This window comes from Myripristis murdjan, chromosome 9 (genome assembly GCF_902150065.1).
Source record: "Myripristis murdjan chromosome 9, fMyrMur1.1, whole genome shotgun sequence".
Classification (NCBI taxonomy): Eukaryota; Metazoa; Chordata; class Actinopteri; order Holocentriformes; family Holocentridae; genus Myripristis; species Myripristis murdjan.
The window spans coordinates 13,095,989-13,119,515 of NC_043988.1; the positions used below are offsets into that span (position 1 = coordinate 13,095,989).

The 23,527-nt window shown below is 43.5% G+C and overlaps 1 protein-coding gene across 3 annotated transcripts; it reads left to right on the forward strand.

Moving 5' to 3' along the window:
- The first annotated feature begins 174 nt into the window (after positions 1 to 174).
- LOC115365042 (rapamycin-insensitive companion of mTOR-like) lies at positions 175 to 23,504 on the forward strand. 3 transcript variants are annotated; one of them, XM_030059754.1, is made up of 38 exons: positions 175 to 240; positions 366 to 413; positions 2,227 to 2,324; positions 4,689 to 4,753; positions 5,459 to 5,590; positions 5,731 to 5,794; positions 6,401 to 6,527; positions 7,138 to 7,307; positions 7,757 to 7,824; positions 8,225 to 8,292; positions 8,425 to 8,507; positions 9,762 to 9,849; positions 10,110 to 10,200; positions 10,306 to 10,372; positions 10,686 to 10,766; positions 10,894 to 10,994; positions 11,433 to 11,598; positions 12,129 to 12,230; positions 12,385 to 12,431; positions 12,533 to 12,668; positions 12,784 to 12,986; positions 13,241 to 13,367; positions 13,998 to 14,162; positions 14,497 to 14,573; positions 14,727 to 14,805; positions 14,927 to 15,036; positions 15,149 to 15,236; positions 15,338 to 15,430; positions 15,542 to 15,648; positions 17,017 to 17,246; positions 17,632 to 18,769; positions 19,007 to 19,138; positions 19,921 to 20,180; positions 20,387 to 20,593; positions 20,679 to 20,831; positions 21,307 to 21,430; positions 21,540 to 21,678; positions 21,778 to 23,504. In XM_030059754.1, the coding sequence occupies exons 1-38, from the start codon at positions 192 to 194 to the stop codon at positions 21,856 to 21,858; spliced, it is 5,364 nt and encodes a 1,787-aa protein (XP_029915614.1). In that variant the 5' UTR covers positions 175 to 191; the 3' UTR covers positions 21,859 to 23,504. The 3 variants fall into 3 exon arrangements, with proteins under 3 accessions (XP_029915614.1, XP_029915615.1, XP_029915616.1); XM_030059755.1 differs by having other exon boundaries at positions 12,787 to 12,986; XM_030059756.1 differs by lacking the exon at positions 19,007 to 19,138 and having other exon boundaries at positions 12,787 to 12,986.
- Positions 23,505 to 23,527: the final 23 nt, after the last annotated feature.

A 23,527-nucleotide genomic window follows, 5' to 3' on the forward strand; every position in this document is an offset into this window, starting at 1 on the left:
TCCATGTAGCATACTGCTGTCGTCAGGTCAGATTTGTGCTTTTATCCCCTGAAGGATTAGAGGGGGATTAAGAGGGATCAGGCTGATCTAAGATCTGTACACTGAGAGCTCTCTGAATGTCGGCGACCCCTTTTCCCTGTTTTCTCGCGAGAACTCACGAAGTTTCCGGTGTTGTGTATGTTCCTGGAAACATGGCGGCCAGCTTCCGCGGCCGTCCTATCCGAAGTCTTCGGATGCGAGGTAAGCGTGAAAAACTCGCCCCAGCCTCGTGTACATTATGGGGATAATGTAAGGAAAGATTTTGTGAAGCGTGTGGTGAGCTTGGTGTGTGGCCTCACGACGTGCGCGGTGTGTGTTTTTGACAGGTCGGAATGACAGCGGGGAAGAGAACGTACCGCTCGATCTGACCAGAGGTAAGCAGAGGCTTCATCACATCACAGTGAAAGCGATTATTGTTCAAAATGGATGAGTACCATTCCTACAAACAGTGGCCCCTGTGAGGTGAAAATGTATTCAGTCGGTGCGGTCCCCCGGCCGCTGTCATTGTCATCTCCTCGGTTTCGCCTCGCCTGTTTTGTCTAATAACATCGCAAGCGGAGCATAATAATAGGCGTTTGCGAGCTAACTAACTAGCTAAGTTAGCGCTAGCTAGCTGCCACAGCTAACCAGCCATGACGACGCTCTGTTGTTTTGATTGGTGAGTGGGCAAGATAGCCTGTTATTTAGCCAACCAGCCATAAGTGTAGTAGTCACATATTGGTCATTTCTGGCTGTGTTAGGATATGGGGTTTCTGGCTGCTAGCTGAATCGCACCGAGATAGCCGCGGTGCGCACCCTTTAGTTTGGCTTAAACCCTGGTGGCACATCAACAAGATGAGCCCCAGCAGCAGCAGCATCACTGCATACCAGTTTGTTTACTCAACCTTACAACAGCTGGTGTCAGTGCCAGCTCCTGCCGCATAAAGGCCTGAGGTTGTTTTTTTTTCCCTTTTTCTTTTCCCTTTTTTTTCTTAAGTTTTAGCCATCTAATTGTAGGCTAGTAGATTATCATCTACCCCAAACCTCCTCTATTCTGTTTTATTAGGATCAAGATTCAGGACCACTGGATTATAAGAGAGACTACAGATAATATAACTGCATCTGCTGACGTTTGGGCTCTGTTTTATCTTGATTTTGGATGGGAAATGTCCAGAATATTGGTTCAGCCAGTTGGGATTTGCACTTCATAGCCATGTTAGCCTGTATGGTATAATTCAGTAGCATTAGTACCAAATGCATTAGTTGCACTAGACGTCAGGCATCTTTACAATTGAAGGCTAAGCCATGCTGGAGTTTGAGGAGCTCGAGGAGCTCAGCCTGCCTTAACTGAATCTGGCAGCTGCTGTAAAATCTGATGGCACCCCTTCATATCAAGCCAAAAATTTTATGTTTACAATATTAAATAGGTAGAATTTCTTTGTTATTTTATCTGTATGTGGGCTATACCCCGGCTCGAGTTCATTTGCTGGAGAATATGACCACAGATTGTATCCCTCCCAGCTCAGACTGATTAGCTGACCTTTGGCCAACATATGTCGTTGATACATTTAGGAAATATATAACACTAGATATGGCTGGAGTTTGTGTATCACTAGTAATTTATTTATTCTAATATGCTAATTGCAAGGAAATTATATTTAAATTACATGTTTATTTAACAATTGAATGACAAGACAAGTAAATTTGTTTATTTTCAGTTTGTGTTAAAGTCTATTCTTCTATGACACAAAATCCAATTTATCCAAATTCTAAGATTAATCCAGTTTTCCATATCATTTGATTAAGTAAAAAAAATTCTCTGCCACCTTTGAAGTAAGTGCAGTCTTAGTCTCTGCAGCATTCACTTTTCTATTAAAATATCTCCAGTTGTTTTCCTCTTAGACTAGGCATTGCGCCTGGCACTGATTGCTACCGAGAGAATACCTTCCCCTAAGAATTCACACTTTCTTTTAACATTTAACATTACTGTAATCTCAGTATTGGAAAGTAATGGAAAACAAAAAAGCTCATCCCTGTTAAATATTACCATCCAGAGCTTGTTTTTACTGTACACATTAAATTTGTCTGAGCAGCTAAAGCAATTTCTTCCCTGCAACGTGTCAGTTATGGTTCATTGACCGGTATTATGGCAATATAGCTTAATACGCGTGTTGGTTACATTATATTTCCGTTTGTTTCTTCCGACAGAGCCATCTGACAACTTCCGCGAAATCCTTCAAAATGTGGCAAAACCACATGGAGTCAGTAACATGCGGAAACTGGGCCACCTGAACAACTTAATAAAGGTACTGCTGTCAAATCATGACACTTTTACTTCTGCTTTTCTTTTGTTCCTCGGGTCAGTGCAGATGAAAAAGAGGAGCGGGAGGACAGTAAAGCCTTGTAGTTCACTAACTCATTTCGAGGCTTGTTTGGAGTCTGTCAGGGAAATGTCGGCAGCAGTATGAATTAATAAGCTGCTAGCTGGCTGTTTCCCTGAAACCAGCAGTAAGTATGGTGTTATTAAAGCTGTGGTTACAGAGTTGCAGCCTGTCATGTAGCGACTGACTCACTGTTTAGAGATCTGTATAGATTGACTTGGCTGTGTTCCCCTCCCTCTGTAGCGTAGCCACTGACCTCTCCTTGGTCCTCTCCTCTTGGGTGTTGCTGCCAGCAGGCCTAGCTGTGCCTGTCATTGTGATGCTGACAGTGAATGTAACAGGAGCTCTAGGGATGGGAAAGCACTCTGACCTAATGTGCGTCAAGAGCAGCACCCTGACTTTGAAACCTGAGATTTCCGATGTCTGGCTATTGTTGTTCTTATGAACATAAAACACTTTTTAGTTATGGAATTTCTCTTTCCCTTTCTTTCCCTCAAAGTTTACATGACTCTAAGTTTGCACCATTTTGTGCATGTTTGAAAACTACACTATCAGGGCAAGTGGTGTGTTGTAGACCTGCTTGCTTCTTCAAGAGATCCTCATTTGCATTTTATTTACTTACCCATTGACAAGTGATGGTCTTGAATTTTTGGGGCAACAAAACAGTAAATAGGTCTGAATTAGAGCTTGGCCATGTACTGATGTTATTGATATTGTGACAGAGGATAAGGTGGTGTGGCATAATTGTTGTGTATTCCTGGTTTTAAAAACTACATTACAGCAAAGGCATGCAATCCTCTGAATATATTAGACTGTTGCAGCTGTTTTATCATTTGCCTCCACCTGCTTGGCCATCAAGTCCATATTACTAATGATTCTTTATCAAAAATCTGTTACTTGTGTGTAAATATCTCATGAAACGTCATGATATTGATATTTAGGCACTCAGTCAAAGGCATCGTGATATTTAGTTTTTTCTCTATCTCTCTGTTGCGGTGTTGCACATTTTGTCATCTACTTTATTTCGAGCACTGGTCCCAACTCTGGAAAATTTTGTTGACAGTACAAATTGCTACCACTAGTAAATAACCAGCTACTGTCTAGTTCCTTGAACAAATTGGCATTATGTCACTAAATCATATTGAAAACACAGTATGCATTTTAAACTGAAACTAATTGAAGGTAAATTTAAAGACCCCATGAAATCATGACTCTTACTTTCTTGACTTCATGAGGTTCCTGCAGGAAAAGCATGTTTGGGCGGGACATAATGCAGGGAAAGATCACAAGCGCAAACCAATTGGATATCAGTTTGGGACACAATTTTGTTTGAAGTAACAGTTGGATGAGAGAGGATGTATGAAGTTTTGTGAAGGTTTTTTCAGTTCAATTTCAATTCACACCCACTAGTGCAGGATGATGTCACCATTTAAGATACTCTGTTTACAGGAAGTAGAAGTCATCTGAGGTCATTACATGAAGACTTTAAAGAAAAAAACAGAAAACATTTTGATGATTGGCTGACTCTTTCCAGAGCGCAGATTCCTCGTCAGACATTTGTCATTTACTACTGAGAGGCCAGCCGCCTCAAGCCTCTGGTGACTGTTTTTTGCCGATACATTTTGACACAATATTGGTGGCAATGTAGCCGGTGTGTTTTGGCTTTCAGAAAACAAGGCAGCAGGCTGAAGGCCGGGTCTAATCCCACACTGCGTCTGTAGTTGGTACACCTGACTCTCCTATTTACAACTGACAGGAGGGTAATATCTGTGACGTGTGTGAGCGTGTCTGTGTGTGTACGTCCACCAGGCCACCAGCACCTTATAAGGATTCCAGGACAGAGAGGGTGACCTAATCCCCCTGGAGAGTGTCACATGCCCCCCTCGCCCCTCTCCTTCTCCCCCCTTCTCCTGCCTGCTTGGGTTCTGACATCACTGCTGGTCCCAAACAACCCCCTCCTCACCGTGCCTCTGTCCATCCATGCCATCCTGCTCCAACTTCCCTTATACCCTGCTCTGTGGTTTACCAAGGAGCAGAGCCCTGGGCCTGTTGAAATTGCCAGTTTTTATAATATGAAAGCAATAAAAGCCCATTCAGAAGGTTATATTTTAAAGGAGTGGTCCTTCATGTTCTACATGTGAACACAGTTCCAGTGATATCATAATGTGTTCTAGGACAGAAATCCCTCTAGATGTTTGACCTCGGATATATTCAGTATCAGAGCGGTGTTTTTGTGTTGCCAGAGTGTGTCAGATCATTTTTATCATAATCTGTCTTTCTGCATTGCAGCTGCTATGCAGCATCGGCCACCGTGAGGAAAAGTTTGGGTTTACATACGAAGAAATCATCATATGGTAAGTGTCAGCAACTGGCAATAGATGATGATGCACCATATATATTTTCATAAAGTGGTAGATTTGCAGAATCATCTGTTTTATTATGCAGCCAGGTGAGAATGTTTTGAGTCATGCTGCGTGAGTAAAGAGTGTTGAATTAGGAACATTAATGCAATGAGTTTATGAGTAAAGGGTGGCAGAAATTTAACCAATGGTAGTGCTTAGGAAAAAGGAGAAAGTAAATGACAATAGTTTCTTAATATCTAAATACTGGGCTAAGAAAATAATAACCAGCTGAAGCTGTAAGTCAGAGAGCATGAACCGGCCTACCTAACAGGAGCAGCTCATGGGATACATTTGCCCCCGGCGCCCCTGCTTTGTTGGTTGTGCACTTCAAGGCAGCAGCCGAGGACAGATGAAACTGAAACAAATACACGGCTTTTATGAATGGAATGCATCTTCATGCAAGCATGGGGACAATGCTTTCCACCAATCAGGACACTGCATAGTAGAATCACAACCAGTTAAAGTTGATTAATATATATATATATATATATATATATATATATTAAAATTTTATTTATTCATTTATTTTTAAAGATCAGCCCCCACGGTTTCTGCTTGGAAAAATTCTGGCCCTTGGACAAATGTAGTAGTTGATGACCCCTGCTGTAAGTAGTGGTGTGTTTTGGGCTGATCTCAGTGTGTGATTTGCACCCCCAGCCTGCGGCTAGCTCTACTTAATGAGGCGAAGGAAGTGCGTGCTGCAGGGTTGCGGGCGCTGCGCTACCTCATCAGAGACACCAGCGTGCTGCAGAAGGTCCTTAGACTACAGGTGGACTACTTGATATCCAGGTGAGTGTAATATATTTCTCAGCTCTTTTGAAAAGTTAATCTCCAGTCATGTTTGTTTTCTTTAGCTGTCTGTTGATGGTTAAATGAAGAGTCCCTGCATGAAACGAACATGACTAATTATTCTCTGTGTGCTGGCTCAGGTGCATTGACATCCAGCAGAGCAATGAGGGAGAAAGGACGCAGGCTCTGAGACTAGTCAGAAAGGTAAGATAAAATGACATTTTTCTCTGTTCCCCTGCACCTTTGCTCCTGTTTTTCCATGTGGGCTATAGTGGCGATATAGACAGAGGGTGGGAATTCTGCTTTAATTGATTCGAAGAGACACTGCCCTGTTGCTAGAGGAAGTTGGCCTCTGCTCTCACTGTTCAGTCTTGTGTCGACATACCAGAATGATCACTTGGTTAGCAACGCTGGTGTCACTGTGTGGATGGCTCGCATGAGTCTGCGGGTTAGGGTATTTATAGCTCTTTCTGTAGTTTACTGTAAACGTTCTTCACACAGACACACACACACACGCACACTTAGAGACAGGGTCTAGTTTCAGGAAATGACCACTGGCCATACAGGCAGTAATATAATCCCACTGTATGTTCCATGTCATATAGGACAGCCTCTACAATAAACCTATGTTTCTATTATTACTGAGTTTATAATTTATAATTTTTTGGAGAATGTGAAAATACTTTGCATTTGAAAATAGATCCTCTGAGTTGTCTACACCTCAGTGCTGATCAGTGTTTTGCTGCTGTAAATTGTTCAGACTCGTTTGATGACTCATTTTTGTGTCCCCTCTCCCCTCTCCCTCTCTAGATTATCACGGTCAATGCGATGCTTTTCCCCACCTCCATTGCCAATTCTCTCATTGCTGTGGGGACGGATGGGCTACAGGAGAGAGACCGCATGGTCCGTGCGGCCATTGCCATCATCTGCGAGTTAGGTGTGTGTCTGGGTTGATAAGGAAGAGATGTACATGTTGATCCAAATATTTTAGTTTTTGTTTATTTTGCACATTACCGAGAGCATGAAAGAAGATGAAGATGAATCATTTTAGGTTATTTGCACCTTAATAAAACATCACATCAAGCGAGGTAAAAAAAAAAAAAAGAAAGAAAGAAAGAATCCTGGTGGTTAAGAAAACACAAAGAAGATTCAAATTAATAAGTGTGCAGATGAGATTTTTTTTAATCCCAAGGAGGAAAACATGAAAAAGCATTCCAACTTGGAAAAAAACAAACAAAAAAAAAAAAAAATCAAGATGATGAGCAGAATCACATTATGAACCCAAATGTCAGAACGCAGCATGGTGCAAAATGGTAATCAGTAAAATGACAAGGGAAATTAAGCTAAAAATAACCTGAAAACCTTACACTTCTGCACACATAACAGCACTTTAAGGAGCTCAGAGGGAAGTAGTGATGTCACTACCCAGAAATACACTGTATAATAGCGTGCTTATTATGATATTGAGAAATGTGGATTTTTTTCTTACATTTTGTTGTCACTGACATGTCACCCCCCCCCCCCCCCCCCCCCCCACGCCCCTACAGCCCTGAAGAACCCAGAGGTGGTGGCCAAAAGGGGCGGGCTCAGCACCATCCTGAAGAGTGTGATTGACTGTCAGCTGAGCCGCATCAACGAAGCTCTGATCACCACAATCCTCCATCTCCTCAACCACCCACGTACCCGTCAGTACGTGCGAACTGACGTCGAACTAGAGGTACGCACGCACATAGACACACAGCCAAACTGATACGAACAGGGGGAGGCTATTGTTCACAAGTGAGCCAGCGAGCTGGGAGTCATTCCAGTCAGGATTAGCAGTAGGTTGCCCGTCTCTTTCCCATGGAGCTTACAGTGATCGGTTACATCAGTCGTATAAAGTCCCTCTCCCTCCAACACATCCTGTCTGTAAACAGATACCTGGAACAGAGGCATCATCACATTAATAACAACAGCAAGGAGCTAATATATCTGTAGCAGGCTGATTATTGTTAGAAGGTGTATATGAATTTGAAAACGTTTCCACTTCATTTTCAAGAACTGGCGAAGAGCTGCAAATTTGGTTTAAAATGTATTTTGTTGTTGATTGTGTTTTGTACTCATCCATCTGTTGTGTGTGTTTCTGTGATTGTGTTTGTGTGTCTGTGTGTATGTTCTGTCCTCCAGCAAATCCTTGCGCCTTTCACAGATTTTCACTACCGCCACAACGCAGACACGGCTGAAGGGCAACTTAAGTGAGTGTGCGAGGGGTAAAGAAGAGTGTCAGTGTTACAGTGGAAACAAAAAGATAGTGTTCTGACATTTCCTTCTGTTTACTGTTTGCTGTGTTCCTATATTGGTAACGTCATGCGTCGTGGGGTTTGTGTGGTGTTTTTGTGATATGGCCCCTGCCATCAGGGCTCCTAGACTTCAAAATGACCTGCCTTAGGAGCTTTTCCCTTTTATCTTTTGCTTTGTGACTTGTTTTGCTTGCTTTTAGTTGTCACTGATAATTTATATTTTTTTTGTATAAATGCTTTATAACTATTTTGAAAAGTACTATATATAGATTATTATTATGCTTGTGGACCGAACGGTTTGTATCCTGTGTGATAGTGCCTGTATATATATGTGTGTGTGTGTGTGTGTTTTCAGGGAAGACCGAGAGGCCCGTTTCTTGTCCAGTCGAATGGCCATAGTAGCAGCTTTTCGTTCCTGGTCTGGTAAGGGTCCAATACTCTGATTTTTACACAGTACTCATTGCCGTATTTTCTAACTGATAACTGTGGATAAATAGTTTATTTTTTTTGTGGAGTCATGAGTTTACTGTCCTCTTTGCCTCTTTCTTTATCCAGGGATTATCAACCTATGCAAGGCTGGAAATTCTGGAATCCAATCTTTAATTGGCTTACTTTGCATACCAAATATGGAAGTTAGGGTGAGTACTGAAACAGCTGCATACCAAATATGGCTGTTAGACTGGGTATAAAAAAGCAGTCTTCTCACCAACTAAGGAAGTGTGTGGATTTAAAAACACTGTGTAATTTATGGGCGCAAGATTAGCAAGCAAGACCTTTCGTGTAGTTGACTGAAGTGTTGCTCCAGCCAGCAGGATTGCGGTCTTTCATTGAACCAGCCATTTTTTTTGAGCTTGAGTGGTTCTGCTAATTTGTATGGTAACCACTGTGAAATACTCCCATAACACGCAGCAGGGCAGTGATTCAGTCAAGCCATGTTGAAATTTTGACCTGCATTTTTTTTTAAATCCAAATGAGGTGGCCCAAATTAGACCAAAATGGACTTCCTCAGTAGTGACTCATTTGACAGCAGTGCCAAACAGGCTCTCCCCTATTTTTGGTCAGTTTCCGGTTAGATACAATGTAGTAAAATCCTAAGGCAGCCATGAGACAGACAAATCAAAGCAGAGACACTTGCAGATATTGTCACACTGATTCCTGTGGTTTCAGAGTAACCGGGCCTTCTCTCAAGCATTGGGAGCGTTGTGTAGTCTAATAGTTGGTACTAGCTCAAAGGCTAGAGAGGCGTGCTTATGACCAAAAGGTCACCATCTCACATGCCTGGACCCATGGGGAAAACCCAAGTGTTGAAACTGAATGGTTGTGAGGGCTCTGGGTGGCTCACAGTGTAGAGCATGCACCGTGCACTACTGAGGCTAAGTTAGCTGTAGCAGCCCTGGCCCTTTGCTGAATGTGATCTCCTCTCTCTGACTTGTCTTTCCTATGTCTTTGCACTGTGACAGTCTAATAAAGCAAAAAATGCCCCAAAAAACTTCATAAAAAGGCTCTGCGTCCCTATTTCTCCAACAGTGGAGGGCTGGCTGTAATGCTGTGAGAGTTTAACTGTATGAAGCAAAACAGTGAACAAAACCCTTCCCTCCCGACAAACAAACAAAAATAAACTAAAAAAGAAAACAAAATCCTGTTCATCCCCACAGTGTGTTTTTGGTTTGGTTTTATATGGCAGCATATCAACAGCTGCTTTGTTGCTAGCTACCCAGCAGTCCGTATCAGTGCACCTCTTGCTTTCAGCCTGATAGTCCTAAAAACCTATGCACCAAATTTTTATCTTTTGAAGACACTGGAGTATAGGAGTTGTTGAGGGCTGGTTAACGTCATTTGTACTGTGTCAGTCTTGTATGTATCTGACTCTTGTAATATGATTTGCCCTGCAGAAAGGCTTGTTGGAGGTGTTATATGAGATATTCCGGCTTCCTCTGCCCATTGCAACTCAAGACTTTACAGAAGCTCTTCTTAGCGTTGGTAAGGAAACAGCTGTTCAGTCTTCAAATGTTTTTTTCTACATTTTTGCATTATTACTTTGGTCTTTTTACATTTACAGTATTTCACCGGGCCAAAGAAAATAATGATGATTTAACAAATATCTGTAGTTTGTCTCTTTGGTCTTGCATGAGTGTAACGGAAAAACACACTCAGAAATTTGCCCTCAAACTTTGTGGTCCTGATTAAACTTGGAAAATCTTTTGCTCATGTATGTTATATTCCCCTCCGGTCTACTTCAGACCCCAGCAGGTTCCAGGACAGCTGGAGACTGTCAGATGGGTTCGTTGCTGCTGAGGCCAAAGTCATCCTGCCACATCGGGCGCGGTCCAGGTGAGAGATAATATGAGAAAAATTTAGATTTCACTGCCAACCACAAATGGCAGCTTAACCTTTACAGGTGACATTAAATAAAACTTCTTTTTTCTGGTTTGTCAGGCCTGATCTGATGGATAACTACCTGGCACTGGTCCTCTCTGCTTTCATCACCAGTGGGCTCTTAGAGGTGAGCCGTTGCACAGGAATAACATGGATCTAATGTGTTTTCTAGACAGCACTATTTAACTGTTTTTCCACAGATTTTATTGTTCAACAAACTTTGCAGGAGTGTAAGAAGTGACAAAAAATGCCTGATGACCACTTTGATGCATGTTACTGAATGTGTAAACGGGCAAAAACAATTTGGCTTGATTTTGTCACCAAGACCTATCTGGTGATTTTGCCACATTTTGCATTGCATGTGTGCACAGCCTTAATTTGCAAATGTTGCTATTAAGGAAGCCTCTCTCTCTCTCTTTCTCTAACTTTTGTCATTATAGGGTCTTGTTGAAGTGGTGACCAGCAGTGATGACCAGCTCGCTGTCAGAGCCACAATCCTCTTGGGAGAACTACTACACATGGTAATACAGAAGAGGGGCAATGTAGCTGTGTTATATTTTGAACATACTGTCACATTGAGTTATTGTTACTGTAATGCTCAATTAATATCTCTCTGGCTTTTCTTCTACCCACCTTTCTTTTGTTTAGGCAAACACCATCCTTCCTCATTCCCACAGTCACCACCTGCACTGCCTTCCCACCCTCATCAACATGGCAGCCTCTTTTGACATTCCCCAGGAGAAACGACTGTGAGCGCGCACACACACACACACACACACACACACACACACACACACACACACACACACACACACACAACATGCACAATCAATCACGTTTGTGTTGTCCCTGGCAGTACCTTCGCTTGCCAAACCTATTTGTTCACCCGCAATCTATTGTTGGGATTTGGGGTTTGGGTTTGTGTTAAATCTATTTTTCCTCGTAAACGTTTTGTGGTCCTTTTATCAATAGTGCTCTGTTAAGTTTTAAAAGAATGTTAGTTATCTTTTTGCAAGAGAACTGAATATATGTTAAGATTTGCAAAGAGAATTCCTCCAGTAAAAAAAAAAAAAAAAATCCACTGCGTACCTTCAGCACTTCTGTACACTTAAACTGTCAAAGGGTACAAATTTCACACGCACTTGAGCACACATAAACATCCCCCATGTCTCTTGTGTATGTTCTAGTCGGGCGAGTGCGGCAGTCAACCACCTGAAGCGTTTCCATGAGAAGAAGAAACGGGGATCGAAACCTTACAGCCTTTACCTGGACCACATCATCCGCAAGTCTGTGTCGTCACACAACCGCAGAGATTCGCACTCTCGTGCACACCGGGACATCTATGTCATCAAGGTGAGCATGCTTTTCAGATTGTAGACGTGAAGTTGAAGCACACTTTGTACTCGAAAAACATCTCGGGGTAGTTAAAATGCAGGAATGTGTAAATGTGAATTTGAGCAATAAGCCCTGAGAGGCCGCAGTCTGCAGTGATTTGAGAACAGCGTCTGACATGACATAAAGTTGTAGGGTTAAAACCTACTGAGCTTTTCTAAATTTACATAAGTCACAGCCGCAAGTTGCTGTTGCTCTCATAAAAACATCTGTAACTCATCATTGTATTTAAAGATAGAACTCAGATGTTCAGTAAAGGTGTTATTTTAATCTGTCTAATCTATCTATTTAAGCCTAATCTATAAGAATATAAAGTTAAATTGCCATCACAAATGCTGTAATATTTAAATTAACAATCCCATGTGTGTTCTCCATTGGCTCTGAGCCTGACTCATCCAGTCAGAACCTAGGACCAGAACTATACATTTTTTATGTTATCAGAGTTTATATATATTGTGTGTGTGTGTGTGTGTGTGTGTGTTTGTGTTTAGGACACAGAGGACGCACTGATGATGAACCTGAGAGACAGTCACATTCTCAACCACAAGCAGAACCTGGACTGGAACTGGCTGCTCATCGCCACCATCCTCAAGGTGAGACTCTTCTCATTTAACACTACAGATTTCACTCCATGTCTCAGACACACACACACACACACACGACACAGATGTGTCACACCATGCCAGTTGTCTTTTTTCATTCTAATGTTTAAATGTTTTTCTAAATGTTGTTGTTTTTTCCCTGCAGTGGCCCAATGTAAACCTCAGGAACAACAAAGATGAACAGATGCACAAGTAAGACCCCGTCATGTCTAAACCTGTTTTGTTTTTTTTATTGTTTTAGTTCTCTGTGATCTAACTTTTATCACTTGCTTATGTTCGTCTCTGTGATGCAGGTTTGTGCGGAGGTTGCTGTATTTTTACAAGCCCAGCAGTAAGCTGTATGCAGCGCTGGAGCTGGACCACCCCAAGGCCAGACAGCTCACTGTGGTGGGCTGTCAGTTTGTTGAGTTCCTCATGGAGTCTGATGAGGTTGGTGAAGAATGAAGTTGCACAAATTCACAGTTTGGGTGGTCCTTTTGACATTTTGTAACCCACCTTGTCTCATCTGTCCTCCCTGCCCCCACCCCCCCTTTGGCTCCGTCAGCAGGATGGGCAGGGTTACCTGGAGGACCTGGTGCGGGACATGGTGTCGTGGCTGTCCTCATCCTCAGGGTTGAAGCCTGAACGCTGTCTTCAGAGTAACGGCCTGCTCACCACACTCAGCCAACACTACTTCCTCTTCCTGGGGACACTCTCAGCCCACCCACATGGGGTCAAACTGCTGGAGAAATGCGGCCTGTTTCAGTGGTGAGTTTACAGGAAAACCTCACAGCATTTGTTCATCGTTAGGTCATATAGGGTGAGACAGTTAGAAGTGTTTGTTTCAGTTGATTTACTACAGTTGATTTACTAGTGAGCTCTCCTCTAAGCACGTACAGATGGATTCAGTAGAGAATAAACAGTGACAACAGGCACACTTGAGCTAGCTTTGGTTCTCCCACACTACACTGCTGAGTTTTCCCTACTCGTGGCTTGAATTGCCTTTGTCTCCATGTGTGCAGCCTGCTGAACCTGTGCTCAGTGAAGAACCAGGATGCTGTGCTGAAGCTGGCTGTTTCCACACTGGACTACAGCAGAGACGGCCTGGCCAGAGTCATCCTCTCCAAGATCCTCACTGCTGCTACTGATGTGAGACAGTTACTTTGTCCGCTATACACATGCACACAAATACAAAAATGCTTCTGTTGTTTCTATTTCATTTCTAGTGTTGCAGGGACTGGTTTGAAAACTTGGTTTCACTTGGTTATTTTACTCAGAAAAGCAGCGCAATATACTAGGTAAAAGAACAACAACAAAACATCATATCGCATTGCACTGTCATCTAATACAGAATGACATGACTTTAGGCAATGAGTTGCTTTTTTTTTTTTGTTACAGTGGAACAGGTTGGAAACTGAGTACATTGTTTTCCATCACAACAGTCAGAACAAAAGGGAGAATGGGGAGGCAAGGGGATGAAAAAATGAAGACAGATGCATTTATTAAAAAATAATACAGACCGTACATATAATAGAAGAAATGCACTTTCCCTTTATTGCTAAAAATATCTGTAGTAGTAGTTTACCACATCAGAAAATGACAAAATACTGTAAACTAAAAACAGTATGAAAAGTGGAATGTAGTTGAGCTGCTGCAAATAGTGAATATCATTTTAATTACCTTAGTGAAATCACTCTGCAACATTTTATAGTTCCAATGTCTGCACTTTCCACTTTAACAATTTTCCCTCCTTCTCCCACGATTCCTCTCGACCTGCAGACATGCCGGCTGTATGCCACCAAGCACCTCCGTGTGCTGCTGCGTGCAGGTGTGGAGTTTTTCAGTAGCTGGGGCATGGAGCTGCTCGTCACTCAGCTTCATGACCACAGCAAGGCTGTGTCCATGGAGGCGCTGGACATCTTGGACGAAGCTTGTGAGGACAAGGTGACTGCTGGGAAACACACACATCATTTAGAATTATGTCAGTGACCAGTGACAATAAGGTTTGGGAATGGGAGAAACTATCACTCCATCAACAACGACTGTTGAGGTGCACTTAAACGAGGTGCTTTAATGAAGCTCCTTATTAGTTAATGTACAACTAAAGCATTTTTTTTCTTGAGCAGATCGCTAGTAAACCTGAATGATGTGAGCGGATATTTGAAAGAGGGAGAATAGAAATCATGTCAGCTATGGAAGTGGTTTGCTTTCCAGTGATGATGGTGTTTGGTGTCGTGTCTTCCTGCTGTCTGACCTGGTTTGTTGTGTCGGTCCACAGGCCAACCTCCACGCTCTTATCCAACTCAAACCAGCTCTGTCCCACTTGGGAGACAAAGGCCTCCTGCTGCTCCTCAGGTTGGTGCACAGCTTTCCAGACATAGCTCTCCACACATGACTCAGTGTTTTCAATTCTTCTATGCAATGCAAAGCTGCCTGGAAGCATTTACATGCCTTATAATTATCCTAAATGTGTTAGAATCACTTGTAAATCCTGTCTCCACTGTTTAGGTTCCTGTCCATTCCTAAGGGTTTCTCCTACCTCAATGAGAGGGGTTATGTCAGCAAACAGTTGGACAAATGGCAGAAGGTAGGGCATACTATCAAGCAGCAAAATTTGCTCTTGCCCATTTTACTTACGTAGCTTCTTGTTTATAATGGGACCATGCCTCTAAAAGAGGTCTGCAACTTAAACGTCTTTTGGATTGCAGGAATACAACCTTAAGTATGTGGATCTGATAGAGGAGCAGCTCAATGAAGCACTAACAACTTACCGCAAACCTGTTGATGGAGACAACTACGTTAGACGCAGCAACCAAAGGTGGGAGGAGCCTCTTTGGCTTTTATATATAAATAGTTGATCATCAGCTGGAGAGCCATAGGATATCCTGCAGTCTGTGTTTCTGACATCTCCACTGTTTGTTGTTCTCTAGGTTACAAAGACCAAATGTCTATCTCCCTGTGCACTTGTATGGTCAACTTGTCCATGATAAGACAGGCTGCCATCTACTGGAGGCTCAAGTAATTGCCTTTGTCCATGTTTTTACAGCACCATCTATTCTTTGTCCCTTTTCATTTCCTGCTTTCCAGATTCCTCCTTATGTGTCTTTTTCTTTTTCCAGAGTGTGGTTCCTGACCTCAGCTACACTGTTCGCTCCCCGATGCTGGACACCTGGGAGGGCATTAAACAGCTGAAGGCTGCTCTTTGGGCCTTGGTTTGTAACAGTTTCTGTCAGTTTGTTTCTCTGTCAAATCACGGTCACTGTGTCACTGTAAGAGCACTTCTGAAGGGTTGTATCTAATTGTGTCTGCTTTTGTCCGTGCAGGGTAACATTGGCTCCTCAAACTGGGGTCTGAATCTCCTGCAGGAGGAGAATGTCATTCCTGACATCCTGGCGTTGGCTCAGCACTGTGAGGTGCTGTCTGTACGAGGGTAAGCTGTACACCTGTATATCCACACACACACTACACTCCTGAATGCTGATCTTGAAGAGCAATATCACACTGTGAAAACTCTTGGAGAATGTTTACTTAAACTAATTGAGCACCAATTTGGCTACCCTGGCTACTTAACAGCATTGCTGTGCTCCGAGTGCTCCAATGTGGGAACTTGTAGGATTCCTTGATCTTTTGGATTTACGTGAGATGGCCAAGCTTGATCTATCACCAAGATGTTTACTCAGGCAGAGTTAAGGTGCCCCACAAAATTTTATTGGAGCAGGATTTTAACTGAGATCTTCTCAGCAACAATGAATTGTCTTGTTGGCCTGTTCTTTGAAATTTGATTTGCGTTCGTTTTCGGGTGCTTTCACACCTATATTTCAAACCACAGTACACAATGTCCTGTGTTTTGTTTCTCTTCCTTTAGTTCAGTCAGATTATGTTCTCACTTATAACAGACCATACTGTAGTACACTTTGAACCGGACCAAATCCCTTTTTTGATGTACAATGTTTCACTTTTTGGCGTGACACTGAATGACTTCACCTTGTTAAAAAAAGGTGCTGCATGCAATTTTGGCCACAAGATGGTGTCATCAGTACAAAGACATGACCTGCACACATTCTTACACACACAGCTAATGGTAGCTCCTGCTGTGCCAGTGTTAGTTGACAGCCACTGGTTGAAACTGAAAGTAAATAAAAAAGTGTGCTTTTTGACAGAAATGTTGGATTTAACTCTCACAAGGCTCCCGTTGTCTTCATGTAGTGTTGATGGCGATGAGTTAAAGAACTCAGGGTGGTCCACCACACATGATCACATAAATGGCCAGGACACAAACTTGATGTAAAAAGGGCCTGAACTGGTGGAGCCTTGGCAAAAAGTGATTTAACTAACACATTCTTGGAGTTCTTGGAAGGTTTGGGTGTTTACATGATCTCATGTACATAGGCAGGCAAATATATCATAACTATTTACTCTAAATTCTGTATGGTACAGCTTGCTCAAGGTTCACCTAATGCTTGTTCTTGTTCCTCAAAATGAAGACAACTATTGAGTTAAATGCACCATGGTCTGAATGAAACGGTCCAAACAGGGAAGGTGTGAAAGCCAACCTAGTTTCCTTTCTATGATTGCATTGAAATTTTCCTTTCCCATGATGACTGAAACTGCAAAGTTCAGAGAATATGAAAATTAAAAAATAAATAAATAAAAAATCAAATGTTCACTGTCAACCTAACCTGCTGGTACAGAGCAATAAACAACTTGGTGAAAAGATGAGACCTGTAACATCTTTGAAAAAATGTCTAGGAAAGCTGTACATTTATTATTTTTACTCACTATTCTTTCACATCTCCAGGACATGTGTGTATGTGCTTGGTGTGATCTCAAAGACCAAGCAAGGGTGTGAGGTGTTGAAGCAGTATGGCTGGGATGCAGTCAGACACAGTCGCAGGACGCTGTGGCCTGTCACTCCCGAAGAGGTTGACACCCAGTTGACCTCTGAGCTTTCCTCAGTACCGAGCACACTCAGTCTGAACTCCGAATCCACCAGTTCCCGCCACAACAGCGAGAGCGAGTCCCAACCAAGTAAGGACGTGTGATTAGTGATTATGATTAGAAAAACTCAGTCATAACAGAATTTTAAAAAGTATTTATTTTTCTTACTTTCCACTCTAACAGGAGCATGGTATTTTTAGTTGTTTTTTGTTTGTTTGTTTGTTTTATGCCAAGCCACTGTTGCATATGATATGTTGTTCTTCTTAACCCAGCAACTGAAGAAAAATACACAACATGCATTTTAATTAACAGCCTCATTGTCTTCTCTGTTTATCTGTAATGACTGATAAGAAATTTTGAGACTTTTCATCTATCCCCATAATGTTTAATCTATGATATGATAATTGTGGTGGGACATCAAGCAGTTCAAGTGTATCTTGTGCACACATTACTGATATATTCCTTGTGCTCTCAGACATGTACATCCTGGATGATGACAAGTGTGAGGTTCTGGACCAATCAGACGAGCCCTCCCTCTATCTACGCGCCAAACCTGTCAAGGACCGCAGCCCTTTCACCATCCTGGCCTCCTCACGTTTCGTACGCAACCGCTTCCTCAACTCCCTGTCTCTCCCTAGCAAGAAACTGCGCTCCACCAGCGACCCCAAGACACCATCGGGCTCCCGCACCCCTACTGAACTCAAGACGGGGGGTATGAGGCGAAACAGGACAGTGACAGAGCCGTCTGTTTACTGCACAAGCCAGGGGGACGTCTTCACCCCTGTGTTCAATGGCAGAGGAATGCCGAAGAGTCCCACTGTCAGCCTGGAGACTTCCTTTGTAGGGACCAGAGGGGGCTCCGAGGAGCACCTTGTGGATGGTAGGCTGGCCAGGGGAGGAGGCTCAGGTCTGGTGCTGGTGTCAGGAGGCTCCGGGGGTCTGGGTCTCGGGGGTCCAGGAGGACATGGGGCTGTGGAGCCCCCCAGCCGAGAGAGGGAGCAGAGCAGCCGAGAACGTCTCGCGGGAGGGGACGGTGGCCCCTCCTCTGGTGGAGGTGGTGTGGGAGGGGGCGGCGGAGGTGGCGGAGGGACTCAGTTTAAAAGCCGCAGTCAGAGCTTTAACACGGACACCACAACCAGCGGCATCAGCTCCATGAGTTCCAGCCCCTCCAGGGAGACTGTGGGAAACCCTGACCATCCTGAACCCGAACCGGACTCCTCTGACTGTGTGAGCCTCAACACGGTGGTGTCAGCCAAGACTGTCAAAACACTCTCCTCCCTCACTCCACAGGCTCACACCAACCACATGTCTGCCTCCAAATCCAACTCTGTCTCTCTGGTACCACCCGGCTCCTCTCACACTCTCCCTCGTAGAGCTCAGTCTCTCAAATCCCCCTCAGTCACTACCATCAAGAGCTTAGCAGACTGTAGCTTCATGTACACCAGTCCACGAGATGCACTGGGCTATGCTACACTGAAGAGGCTACAGCAGCAGAGGATACATCCGTCTTTGTCTCACAGCGAAGCATTGGCATCACCTGCTAAAGACGTGCTCTTCACTGACACCATCACTATGAAGACTGGCAGCTTGGACTCCAGGCTGACACCTCGCAGGTAAATCAGCCAGTGCTGCACAAACCATACAGAAGGAACCATACGTAGTTGCAACTGAGTTTACCATTTCTTGCATGGTGGTCATGCTTCCTCAATTTATTTGTCACCATCGCTGTCTGTTACTTCATAAATAAAACGACAGATGATCATTCGTCGTAGTGAGAGGTGGCCTGGATGTGGTGCTGCAGCTTCAGCAGATGTCTGCCAGGTTAAGGTTTTGTTGTTTCTCTCCCTCAGAAGTGAAAGGTCTGACAGTGTGTCTCCTGCACACTCTACCATGTCGATGAGGTTAACTGATAGGAGGGTTACCTGTACCGATCCAAGCAACATAAGTCCGTACCGCAGGCTGTCCAGAACTCTCCTCCCGCGGTGGGTGGACCAGCCAGTGTCCTCCTCATTAGAGATGTAGCTACTAGTGCTGGTGTTTGCCAGGCGCAGATGACCTCATACTTTAGTGGCAGCTCTATGCCTACATTGGTGTTGGTGGTGTTGCTTTCAGTCATGTAGATCCTTAGTGTGAGTGATCCATCCCCATCTAGAAAGACCAAATGCTGCTGGTTCCCTCCTCTGAAAGCTATGAATTTCTGTTAGATCCTTTGTATGAACCTCTCCTGCGTCCATTTGAATTTATACACAAGGTATGTATATTCTCTGTTTAGGGCTGTAGGCACAGAACCTTTGGTATGTTGGTGTTTTAAAGGTAGACTACATGAAATTGCATTTAAGTGAGAACCGTTTAGGCTCAACTGACGACTGGCGACGAAGTGGCGACTCTACATCATGGGGACTCACTGATAAGTGTTTAATCCAAGTCAGTTGAGTCTGAATGGTCCTCACCTCAATTTGCACTGTGCACCTTTAAAAAAAATGCATAATACACCTTGCATTATACATTGCAGTTGTATAAAATTTTGGGTAGATGCAGTTCCTATGACTTTGTGACCTGTTAGCTGCTGCTTGCTCCGTATGGCTTTAGAGTCCTTTGTGTTAGTCTTTTTCTGTGTCTTCCCATCTTCCTTCTCACTCTCTGGTCAATAAGTCTTGTTCTGTATCCATTACCCAACATTTTCTGCTTTGTTCCCTGTGTTCCTTTTCACTCCCAGTCTCTCCCCCCGGATCCTCTCACACACCTCTCCTCTTGCCCTCCCTAGGTTTCTAAAGGCTTTGAGCTTTGCCTCACTGGATAAAGAGGAGCTTCTCAGTCCCATTAACCAGAGCACCCTGCATCGCTGCTCCTCAGTGCGCTCAATGGTCTCTAGTGCCACCTTTGGATGCAATGATGACTACATTGGCCTTGCGCTGCCCTTGGACATCAATGAGATGTTCCACATCAGAGATACACCCTACTTTCAACAGAGGATCAGCCCGCCCTCCGATGAGAGGAAACGCTTCCTCTTTGGCGATGGAGATGGTAAAGTCAACTTTGGCAACACAAACTTTAACAGTTAATGACATGTATCTTTGAAGAGAGAGGTTATGAAGCAAAAGTCCTGCTGCTTTGAGGTTAGGAGGAAGAGATTCGAGATAAGATTTGGAAATGGAAAGAGAGATAGGTTGAGCGGAAGATTACAGATAGGTGTGGGTGTGTGCAGTGACACTTTATCGATGCCTCTGTAGGTGATCGGCCCCCTGTCCCAGTGCTGAAGCAGCAGTTCAGTATCTCTGAGCTGATTGCCAGTCGAGGGGACAGCCAGAACCACGCCCTGGGTTCAGAGGAGACCGGGCTGCAGGATCACACTGAAGACAACTGCCTCTACTGTGTGGGAGCCATTGTGCTTGGTTACCCGACACAACCACAGATCAACAGCACACACCCTCGGACAGGTAAGCAGGCACACATACGGTTACCCCCAGTGCACAGACATTAATTCAGCCTCCATGTAGAGTTTAACGACCTTCCCTTTGCCAGACTATGTTGACTTTCCTTCATGGGGAGGCCAGAGTGGCCATCGTCTGGAGGTGATGCCTCAGTCCAAGTTCTCTGGTGTGTCAGGCTGCAGCGACGCTGCTGTCTCACAAGGCTCAGTCTGCAGCACCCCCACCCCAAGTGACATAGTCATAGGTAAGACCACAGATATACACACCCTGCAGGGATCTGTTTGTTTTCAGTGTTTTTTCTTGACTGTATTTTGCAGTTGTAACCTCCACACTTTGGACCCATCCTCTTCAGTCTATCAGATCTGCTGAATCTGCAGCTCTGCTTCTATAAGCTGGCTATTTTATATATTTTCAGCCTTGTTTTTATTTTGATTTTTATTAGGATGCATTGGTTATCTGTCTTAACTTCTGGTAATGTATTTTTATTCTTCTTTTATGTCTATTTACTATTATGTGAAACACTTTGTAACTGTGTTTTAAAAGTGATATGTTTATCAAGTTAAAGTTGAAATAAGAAATGACTGTCTAGCTATATGTTTTACTGCTTTTGTGCTTCCTAACATATCCCTGAACCTCTGAATGAAACAGCAGTGCCATGTGAAGTGTGTGTAAAGTAGTGAGGCCTCAGATAGTTACAGTCTGGGTTGTGTGTCCTTCAGGTGGCAAGGCAATACCTGAAGACACCCCTGCCTGCCGGGTTCTGCTGAGGAAGGAGGTGCTCCGCCTCATCATCAACCTCAGCTCCTCTGTAGGAACCAAAGGCCATGAGACAGGACTACTGACGTAAAGCTCTCTCCACTTTCTCACAAAAATACATGCGCGTATATGTGTACCGCTGAATAGAATGGTTGTGGCCGATTATTACAGACTTGTTTAATCTGTCCTCCCTCAGCATAAAGGAGAAGTTTCCCTACGCGTTTGATGACATCTGCCTGTACTCCGAGGTTTCTCACCTCCTAGCTCACTGTATGTTTCGCCTGGCCTCCAGACGCTTCATACAGGAACTCTTCCAGGATGTGCACTTCATGCCAGTAAGGGATCACTCTTGGCTTCTGCTTTTCCTCACCAGTCCTTGTTTGAAGCTGTTTGTGCCAATCATCTCATGCATTATGCCTTTTCTTCTTTTCCAGATGTATGAGGAAGCAGAGGCAATCCTGACAAAGCCACCAAAACCTGCTGAAGAGGATGTGGACCCTCCTGCAGAATCCTGATCATCCTCTCCCTTGTGTTGTCTGCACAGCCCCTGTCCTACCGAACCTACAAACCCGGGAGAGCATGAGACTGACAGAAAGATAAGGCTGCAAGGAGGGGACATATTTGGCACATTTCTGTTGCTCTAAACAGAGTAGCATGGCCAAGGATGAAGGGGAGGTGGTCATCACTCACATTTCCTCTAGCAAGTGAGAGCTGGAAACAAAGGATATCAATGTCTGTTCACAAAAATTTAACCCAGCACGCCTAATGCTGTTTCAGACTATTTTCAAGGAAAAAGGGGGAGCAGTTTAACCAAATACTGTTTTCAAATGGGTTGGCAATCTTGAGCAACACTCAATAATACATCAACATATGCTTAAGGACAAGCTGGATCATTAAGACAAAGACTCACGCTGTGTTTTTAAAAAAAAGAAATTATATTAACATTTTATCTCTTTCCAGAGGTGGTGTTTTCTGTAATGAAACGATTAAGGCATGTTGTTGTGTCTACCCAGTGATTCCCTGGACCCCATGTTCTTTATCCCTTACGAAATAAAACACTACAGAGGGTCCTGCTGTTTTTAAACTATGTGGAGCCTTCCTGGTTCATATCCCACCCCCAACCTGCAATCTGTTATAGCCAGATTTGTGCTGTGCTTCTCGCGCTTCACCGCTTCCTACGACCTCTAGCCTCTTATCAGCTCTGACAGCCAATTCCTTTTCTATGTCTTATATATCAGACAATCAGACATCATTAGTGTTGTATTTTCTTAAGCACTATATGCACCACCCCTCACACAGTACATGTGGAAAACAGCATGTCATTTTAGCTAGATGCCATCCTTTACTTGCATAGGACCTTAAATGTTTTTTCTTCAGCCATTGCATTATTAGTAAGCTTGTGGTTTTAGGAATTCTCAGGAGGGGGTTTGATCCTTGAAAAGGTTGTATCATTTATCTGCTCTTCATTCTGTAGAATGACACTTATGACCGTGACGTAGTACCAAACTCTGCACATAGACTTTTCCAGAGCCCGTCTTTGCTTTGGCCCAGCAGCTGCCCATTTTTTGCCTTCTTACCTCTGTGCTTCACTTTCACTGCATGTGCAAATAGCATGGCAAAGTTGTAATGCCACCTTACAGATGTCTTTCAGTCACTTGTAATACTTTTTAAAGATAGGTTGCCATTACATGCTGCCATCACATTGCAGGAATATAATTATCCCTGAATTGTTATCACAATGCAATATCACTGTCTGTCATTGGCTGAGATGTGGAGGGGGGCGTTGATTTAAGGATTTGTAAAAGGTTTCCAGGGAAATGGGGATATCTGTTTCCATTGGCTTGTTTTTGCTATAATGCTGCTACACAAATGGACTCATAGAGAGATGATTCATAGATCAGCTGAATGATGTCAGATCCGATCTATTTATTATATGTCTGTACCATAGAGTGAGCTCAACCAGAGAAGAAAAAAGTTATTTATATTTTTTCCTCAAGACTGTATTATAATTTAAAAGGATTTTTTTTTTCTTTTTTGCCTGAATCGTGGTTTCCCCTGTATAATGTGTACAGTATGTTTTGGGGGCATTGATGACCTAAAGAAGCATACAATCCTATCAAAGGGATGCATTGTTAATAAAACAAAATTTTGAAATACCCAACTCCTTTGACGTTTGCTCGGTTC

Excerpts from the sequence above, each read along its gene's own strand:
- LOC115365042 (XM_030059754.1), top strand. The coding sequence starts at position 192 with ATGGCGGCCAGCTTCCGCGGCCGTCCTATCCGAAGTCTTCGGATGCGA. Across the intron at positions 4,754-5,458 it reads TACGAAGAAATCATCATATG|CCTGCGGCTAGCTCTACTTA; the intron begins GTAAGTGTCAGC and ends TTGCACCCCCAG. Across the intron at positions 21,679-21,777 it reads AGGATGTGCACTTCATGCCA|ATGTATGAGGAAGCAGAGGC; the intron begins GTAAGGGATCAC and ends CTTCTTTTCCAG.